The sequence below is a fragment of the Watersipora subatra genome, chromosome 4, assembly GCF_963576615.1.
Source record: "Watersipora subatra chromosome 4, tzWatSuba1.1, whole genome shotgun sequence".
Classification (NCBI taxonomy): Eukaryota; Metazoa; Bryozoa; class Gymnolaemata; order Cheilostomatida; family Watersiporidae; genus Watersipora; species Watersipora subatra.
In genome coordinates this window covers 59,933,514-59,942,416 of record NC_088711.1, presented here as the reverse complement: position 1 = coordinate 59,942,416, position 8,903 = coordinate 59,933,514, and the positions used below count along the sequence as shown (strand labels likewise).

The 8,903-nt window shown below is 31.5% G+C and overlaps 1 protein-coding gene across 2 annotated transcripts; it reads right to left on the bottom strand.

Moving 5' to 3' along the window:
• Nucleotides 1–569: 569 nt before the first annotated feature.
• On the bottom strand, nucleotides 570–8,520 carry LOC137392779 (uncharacterized). Of its 2 annotated transcripts, none has more exons than XM_068079102.1 (7): nucleotides 8,448–8,520; nucleotides 4,912–5,123; nucleotides 4,108–4,232; nucleotides 3,750–3,923; nucleotides 2,143–2,289; nucleotides 1,853–1,900; nucleotides 570–1,299 (listed from the first exon to the last, which is right to left on the bottom strand). In XM_068079102.1, exons 2-7 carry the CDS (start codon nucleotides 5,077–5,079, stop codon nucleotides 1,260–1,262), a joined length of 702 nt encoding a protein of 233 aa, XP_067935203.1. In that variant the 5' UTR covers nucleotides 5,080–5,123; nucleotides 8,448–8,520; the 3' UTR covers nucleotides 570–1,259. The 2 variants fall into 2 exon arrangements, with proteins under 2 accessions (XP_067935203.1, XP_067935204.1); XM_068079103.1 differs by lacking the exon at nucleotides 8,448–8,520 and adding an exon at nucleotides 6,310–6,329.
• Between the last annotated feature and the right edge of the window lie 383 nt (nucleotides 8,521–8,903).

The window sequence follows — 8,903 nt, the reverse complement described above, 5'->3', positions numbered from 1 at the left end:
ACACAACAGAGTAAGACATGGTAAATCTTTTGATATCAAATAACTGTAATGTGAATTCTGTTGCAAGTCAACCTTTAAAGTTAAATAGACTATAATAAAATACAACTCTATTTTGTTGATCATCTACAGCAGCTGTTCCTGAACTATGGTAACTTTATAACTGGTAAATAAAGATATCAGTCGGCAGAGTTTATTCTATTGCATTCTGCTTTCAAGTGACCATGTGGCAACAACTCCAAATATGCAAAAAATACCTTTTCATAGATTTTTGCCAGGTCATTGATTGCACTAACACTATGCTAACCCTAAAAGCTATTTGTCAGTTACAGGACTTTTTTTCACTTAATAATGAATACAAGGGCTCACAGCTTTAATGGCTACAACTTAATAATAGCTAGAGTTTTCTCCCAGAGCCTGCACATGATCTCAGGTATGCTGTGATTATGTTTGTGTCAAGGATAAAGCAGCCTGTGCAGAAGAAACAGTTGCATCTGTCACATTAAATTGTATTTATTTGTTTATTTATTGATGTTAATAGTAAAATAAACAAAATAAGTTATTTTGGGATTAGATGATAATTGATATTACATAAAAGAAACTGATGGTATGCAATAAGAAAAGGTTGAGAACACTGATTTTATAGCCTGAAGATGCATTTTCAAAGTGCTAAAAATAGGCTTAAAATTTTACCTACCTCCATAATTTATTATCTTGTGATTAACATTTTAACATGCGGTTTAGAATTCTTTTTGTGCAGCTTTATAATGAACATTTTTGTTAGCTATACACGTTATGTGTAGATAACTCCAAAATTCTACATGTGCAGACAAATTATGAACATGAATGAATCAATGAATATCAGACAAGACAATATTAATAATAAACTGTTAGCTCTATTAATATTTAACTAAAAATACATAATCACAAAATTAACACTTAAATGAAAAAGTGCCATATAATTACTCTAAAGGATATTAAAATGTTAAAACTGATTACAAATGAACTGTAAATTTAAGAAAATTAAGATTAGTCAAAGCTTGCATGAGTGTTTGTTTTGCACAGTGTTCACAGCAAATGAAGAAAGATTTCATGACACTAGTAATTGCAAATAGATGTAACAAGTTCTGATAGCAAAGTTACTTTCACTAACACGCCATAACTGTTAAACTTTATATACCAAACTTGTATGCCTCTGCTTTCTTCTATACTCTCTCAGTCTTTGTAATCTTTATTGCAATTAGTGATTTTATTGTTTTCACTTACTGTATTGTGCACCGACAGGGACAGAGCTTTTCCTCTCTGAAAGAATTTCAACATTATCAGAATGACTCAATACAATCATATCATTGTAAGGTCAAACAAGATGAACATATATTTATGTAAAGACAAATAATAGACAAAGTAATAACACAAACATAAACTAGGTCAGTGTTTTACTGTCTAACACTCTAATGATCCTATAAACTGCTAACATAATCAATAGTACTTGAATGTTAAGCTAATAAGTAAATTAATACTTAATAGTTGTTGTGCACTATTGAGTATGAAAGTTGTGAACACAAACATATTTTAAAGTTGTTAATAAACTTACATGTTTTTAAAGCGCGTACATGTATACATGCACTTCTCTAAGATTTACTCAAAATTTTTAGTTAATCACCAATAAGGCAAAGCTTCCTAAGGTTAATAATGCAAGACTTCCTAAAGCTTCTGGAAGATATTTGTCATACAATCTACATGCACTTTACAGTTTTTTGTAATACTGATGCAGCAGCCTGCTTTCAGTAATAGAAGCACTAACTTACCATACTCATAAAACAAAAACAAAGTACGTGCCTAAAGTTGTACTTACCGTAGTTGCAGGTTATCTACATTATCATGCTCGAGGGGTTGTGGTACCCTGAAAGTAAGAATAATAAAAAATTTCATGTTTTGAACATTCTATTTTGTGATCTGATTCAAAAAACAACAATCAAAGTCTAATGTGTGTTTATTATATTTAAAGTTATATTTAAAGTTTCATATAAATACATGACAGAATATAATAAAGATATTTGCATGTGGAAGAGAAGTGGTCACACATTTTATTACATACTTATTTAGACATTTAGATCCCAACAAAAGAACAAAATATTTACTTACACATTGTAATACTCAACATCCTGCTCTTCAGCTATTCTCTCACCAGGCACTTCTGGAGGTACTATGGCAGGAGCTGCAGGATAGTTATTATGTGTAGGATGACCAATATTCAATTCCTTACTGCTATCAGGTAGACTCGAGTGAGGCCTACAATATTGCTAAAAATGTTTTCAAAATGTTCAGTAACAATGATACTAGTTCGACCATTTAAAAACAAGCAGATCGACAAACTATCATCCTCAGCAGGTAACTACAAGCTGATGAATGAATATCTCACTGGTTTATTTCATTCAGCAGATTATAAAATATAGAGCTAGAAGTTTCAGTCAGCTACCAAAGTATGAGTAAACAGTGTAATAGTCATCAATTTGTTATCATCAGATACTAATAGTTGACAGCTGTCTAGTCTAAGATGATCTCCTCTTTCCTTCTTAGCCTAACTTCACTTTTTCTTTCTTTATTTTAAAATTTTGCCACAGAGAGTATGTTTTCTTCAGCTGACATATTGGTCTCATCTGTAAAAATTATCCTCAGCAGGTAGATACTAGCTACTAAATGTATATCTCACTGATTTATATCATTCAGCAGAGTATAAACTATAGAACTAGATGTTTCAGTCAGCTACCAATGTATGAGGGTAATACTCATTACTCTGTTAATAACAGTTACTAATATTAGACAGCTGTCTAGTCCAAGAGGACCTCCTCTCTCCCTCTGAGTCTAATTTCACTTTTTCTCTCTATTCGAAAATTCATCCACAGAACTTATATCTTTGCTTTAGCGGGCATATTCACATCAGCTGTAGAAATATCCATATCAGTTGTGGAAATATTCATATCAGCTGTAAACGTATATTCATATCAGCTGTAGACATATTAATATCAGCTGTAGACATATTCATATCAGCTGCAGGCATACTCATGTCAGCTGCAGACATATTCATATCAGTTGTAGACATATTCATATTAGCTATAGACATATTTATATCAGCTGTAGACATACTCATATTAGCTGTAGACATATTTATGTCAGCTGTAGACTTATTCATATTAGCTGTAGACATATTCATATCAGTTGTGGACATATTCATATCGGCTGTAGACATATTCATATCAGCTGTCGACATATTCATATCAGCTGCAGAAAGTTGATTCAAAAATGTTTTAGCTGGAAACTCAAATACAATGTTGCTAAGATAAAACTTTGGTTGAAAAGTACCTTTGTATTATCTCTAAAAGGAGCATCTTTTAAAGACAATGGTCAAAAAATTAAATAAAAACACGTAATTGTGACGCAGATGTTGAATTGTACAAGGGTATAAGTAAAACAAATATATCTGACATTAATCGCATAGAGGGTTACTAAAGTCACTTTCACTACTGAAGATTTTAGTAGAAATATTGAAAGAAAGTGTTAGGAAATTTGAAATACTAAACAGATTCATATAACAGTGCTGACTGCTTGTTGTTTTAACAGCAGATGGTAGCAAACTGAATAAACTTCAAGTTTACCAATCTAATGTATAAGAAATAAATTGATTAAGTATTTGAGAGAAAAAGCTAATTTTTGAAAAACTGTATATTTATTTAGTTATAAAATGATCTTACGCTCCCTGCTGAACCTGAGGCTCATCTATATCATCATCATTATTATGGTGGGTTGGTAGGAAGGTGGTGGATGACACAAATGGAGCAATAGCAGCATCAGCTTTATATCTCTCCTGATCATTACTAGGCACTGTTGAGTTTGATTGTACCACTTCAAAGTATTCATAATAGTCTCTGTGAATATATGAATATACTTTAAAACTTTTAAAGAGTTCATCAATAAACGATAATAAAGCAAACTGAGTACACCAGTATCAAATAAACAAGCTATCAATACAACAATAAAACAAAAAACTCAAATTGTACAATTGTTTTCTAGAATGTAGTTTTTAATTTTTTAGTCTCCACACTGACTTACGGCTCTCCCAGAGAACTGTCTTCATCATCAGAAGGCCGTATTGGAGGTATGTGATGAGGTGGTGCAGGTGCACGTATATTTGAATTCCTGCTTTTAGTAGAAGGTGGAGATACATTGCAATACAGCTGAAAAATATAATCGATTCAGAAAACACTAAATGCAAAACAAAGTGTTATGAAAACACAACTTTTATTTGTCAGGAAATGAGAATGTCAGCATACATACAAGTATTAATATTTTATTCTATTACTACAGAATGTATAATAAATGGAGAATTTATTATACATTCCTAAATTGCCTTTTACGCATAAAAATATTAAAAATCAAATAACTGCCTTTTTATGGCTTCATAAATAGTCTGTTGTAGATGTTCTGTTATTAATATTAGAAGGTCCTTAATAAATTGATGTCTGTTGATCATAAAAAAATATGAGTTGATTTAACCATGAAACGCAAACTTTCAGATTTCTAAAAAAACAGATTTTTAAAATATAAATTAGAGTTTATGATTTTAATACAATAATTGTAACCTTGAAGTAAGTTAACTTAGCTTTTTAGTCACCTTTTGTTAGACTTGCTGTGAAAGTTATATTTATAGAGAAAATACTTTAAGTGATAATGAAATTAATACTGATAATAGTTGAAGCTAGTTTTTTGTATTTAAGGTAAAAGTAGACTATATAGTTTGTCTGTTTTACTGAGATTTGGAGGACTTCAGTCTAATATATACAGGTTTGTATAAGAGTAGCTGATATATTTAGAATATTCATACAATGTAAACTGGTTTATATAGCCAAGAGATACCTCATCATAAAAATTTCGATGACTTCCGCTTTCACCGAAATGCATCTCCTCAACATCTTCATCATTCTCACAGGGAAGTATATAAGAGTTTACATAGCTTGGAATGCTTGGAGCTCTTTCCCTATCATCCTTGTTATTATCTTTATAGGTGCTGATGCTGGCGCCCATTTTTCTGTTTCCGTTTTATTTTTCTGGCATTCGCATGTTAGCTTCTAAACCAAAACTTTCGCTTTTAACTGATATAGTTTTGAATTTTCTAAAATCGAAGAACTAGTTAACTATAATGCAGAACGAAAATAGATCATAATGAGAGTTATCTACACCTACTATTATTTTTTGTGAAAGACATTTGATGTTCTGACTTTGAGTTGTCACTTACTACTACCAGTTCTAGGTCATGAATGTTTAAATACACAATTAGAGAGTTATCTTCACCTGCTTCTAAAAGTAATTAATGCTTTATAGCAAAATGAGTTGCTACACGAGCAAGATAAATTAAATGCTAGTTTTTTTAGTTTGATGAAAGTGTTTTATCAAATCTGTCTGCTTTTAAATAAATATTAGAAAGATCTGCCAACTGTTTGATAGACTGTAGCTAAGCAATAAAATATTATTGGAGTTACTTTTTCCTAAAAACAAATGTGTTCGACGTAATAAAAAAAGTTGATAAAAGGATCGTATAACCTTAAAAAGAGCTTCTCCCAATGTAAAATCTACTATAATGTTAACTTAAAACCATGGTAACTTGAATGATTGTATAACTTTATTATCAGTTTATAGGTCATGTAAACAGAAAGTCTACTGCCAATGAGTTTGAAGGATTAACTATTAACACTTGCACTAACTTCACCATTTCTTGTCTGAGTGTAAAATGAAAGTAAACAAAAACTTGGAAACAGGTTAAAAAAATATTATATACTTGATAAGAAGAGTCTGACTGGTTAGCGAATAGCTGAAAATTTTGGTCCCATCAAATTCATCAGCATGAACAATAAATGTCTGCTCTACAATAATTACATTTACAGATTCTACCAACACATATAAATATCTATAATTAATATAAAACACAGTGCCAGCTTCCACCAAAAGTCAAAACAACTTGTCATTTTTTGATTGATGGATGGATTTGATCGACCTTTACAAGAAAAAACTTCAACTTGATGAATCATGTCCGTAATAGTTTTATATTTTTGCATAAAAACAACACGCCTTTTAGTTAAAAATCTTAGTTTAAAAATGATTAGTTTCTTCGACTAAAGTTTTTGTAAAACTTTAAATTTTTAAAATGAACGTATCACAAGATGCAAGACAAAGTTTATAGATAAACATAACACAATAGCAGCTTCCTAGTTGTTAAAGCAGAGAGTGGTACTAAAAACTGTGATAAATACCCTATACCTGTGATGTATGTTTAAGTGTAACTAAATGTATGTCTTTACATCTTTCACTCATTTCATCTGGCTTTGCCTTTTGGAGTTTTCATATCTAAAGTTATGAATAGTTTTTGAGTAATTGCTGTAGCTAAGTGATTCTTTTAAATTATACTCTGTAGCTTTTTATTCCCGGCTCTTTTCATACACAAGTCTGTGAATTATACAACTCCCATGTCTCACATTATATGAGAGTTTGCGACCATCTCTAAGTTTATAGGTGCAGATGGTAACTGTTTAACTGTTGCAGTTACACAGTGGGCCTATAATATAAACTAGAAATTCCACTGTCATACAGCCCACGACCAAAGTGATATTGGAAAAAAAGAAAGGGTACTGATGGTTGAGAAATGCAATATTAGCAGTCAAATGGCAATGCAGCGCGACAGGATAACTGCAATGGTAGCTGTAATGTACTGGGTCTGAGTGTTATTATATACAACAAACAGCATTAATGAAAGGAAAAGATTATATGTTTATATTTTTCCCCCTGCAATAGGAAAAATGCAATATTGGCCAATATTATAAGTAAAATGCACTGATATTATTAGAATAATCAATATTATTAATATAGTAATACTAGAAAACCAATGTACAATTTTGTTTACATTTCAAAACGTCATAGCTAACAATATTGAGAAGTTGTGATATTTATAAAGATTTTTAGAAAATTTATTTAAAGTGTTTGGTCATGAAAAACAGCAATAATGAAAGGAAAAGATTATATGTTTATATCTCTCCCCTGCAATAGGAGAAATGCAATATTGGCCAATATTAGAAGTAAAATGCACTGATATTATTAGAATAACCAATATTGTTAATATAGTAATACAGTAATAATAGAAAACCAATGAGCGTTCACGCGTCTGGAAGATTTCTTCAAACTGCAGCAAAATAAAAGCTGTTATTAAAGTGTTATAAGGCTGTAGGCCTAATCTACTGTAATGTATGTAGTTCGACAACAATAAGAAATAATATTTATCATAACTCTAAAATGCAAAATTAGAAGTAAAATGGCACGCTACTGTGTACTATACACAGTTTGAAAGTTGGTTGCGTTGAATGTAGAATGGGTTTGATAGCAGTCTGAAAGCAAGTATGCGAAGAAAGTATACTCGCAGAAAGCAAGTATGAGCATTCACGAGTCTGAAAGTTTTATGCAAACTGCAGCAAAATAAAAAATGTTTTTGTCATGAAGGGGCATTGTAGTTCGGCCCTAGTTTGTACATAAGTTGTAAAAAATTTCGGCTAACGTTTTAAATAATGAAACCTTCGGTGATTGGACAAAAACATAGGCTAATAAACTGTGTACCGCAATTTCGTACCTGTAAATCGGTCTACGCCTCAAACGGTCTATGTTTATTACAGAAACCTTCAAATAAATTGAATTACAAGTAAACAATGCCATAGACTGGTGAAATGAGCACGGTTTTCTCGTAAAATGCGCACTGCTAAATAGTTCTACTATCTGTCGCACGGCTTTATTGGCGTTTCAATTTTCGGTCTTAACTTTTATTAAACCGAGATTTTCAAGCGTTTTGTGGCAATTTTCGTTCAAATAAATCTGTCTATTTGTGTTTAATCCGATCAGATGGGTAAGTTTTAAGATAATAACAATGGTTTACAAAGACTTGGTAACATATTTAAATAGGTTTGTTTGTGTTTTGTATCGTTATTATACTTTAACGACTTTACAAAACGATGGTTAAATTTGTTGATGAAATTTCGAGACAAGGGTTCGTCTCATTGTTGATGAATAATTTTCGTAAGTTGTGTGCACATGCATTTATCATAAAAACTCTCAAACCTCGCTCCGCTCGTTTGGTCGTGAGATTAGTCAAAACGACCTTGGTAATGCTTATTAACTGTAAAAAGCTTCTTCCTCATCTCATCACTCTACTCTATAGCCTCAGTACATGACTCTTCATTTTCTTTATATGTCTGAATATGAGTATGCAGCATCAGTATTTCATCTTCAGTGTATAACAGACTAAGGTGGTACAGAGCTGATCAATAACTACATATTTGATTACCTAAAACCGGGTGTACAGCACTAGTATTTACAGCTGTATTGCAACTAGTTGACTATATGTATTAGTTTCTTACCAATGTTTCCAGTTTCCAGTGTCACTTTACTATGACCAGTTTGTAGATGACTGAGCTCTGTTTCCACTTAAGCATTACAATGTAGTCTAGCAATGAAAGCTATCGATTTTGGAACTTATGTGATTGGCTAAAACGCTTATGAAATGTGTCTCATTGGATGGTAGCTACATGCTGAATTTTTAGAATTGTGTTCCCTTGACAGCTGTACTGCATTAGCAAATATAAAGCATTCTTAATAGCGCTTTTGTAAGTGGTTTCACTTAAACTTCAAGTAACTTAGAAGATATTGTCTTGGTGAACTCAGTTGTTGTTGGTAAAGTTGGTGAAACATAATAGCCTTCTAGAAGTAACTCTATGAACAGCTCTAATAAGTAAAATAGCTCTATGAATACCTGACTAAATAATACATAATTACAGAAATAGTAAATAAATATAAAAATACCATATAACTACCTC

What these genes read in the sequence shown, in the direction of transcription:
- LOC137392779 (XM_068079102.1), bottom strand. Translation starts at nt 5,079, where the DNA reads ATGGGCGCCAGCATCAGCACCTATAAAGATAATAACAAGGATGATAGG. An exon ending in ATCGAAATTTTTATGATGAG is followed by an intron (nt 4,233 to 4,911) that starts GTATCTCTTGGC and finishes TATATTTTTCAG; the next exon opens with CTGTATTGCAATGTATCTCC. An exon ending in GTAGATAACCTGCAACTACG is followed by an intron (nt 1,300 to 1,852) that starts GTAAGTACAACT and finishes AAATTCTTTCAG; the next exon opens with AGAGGAAAAGCTCTGTCCCT.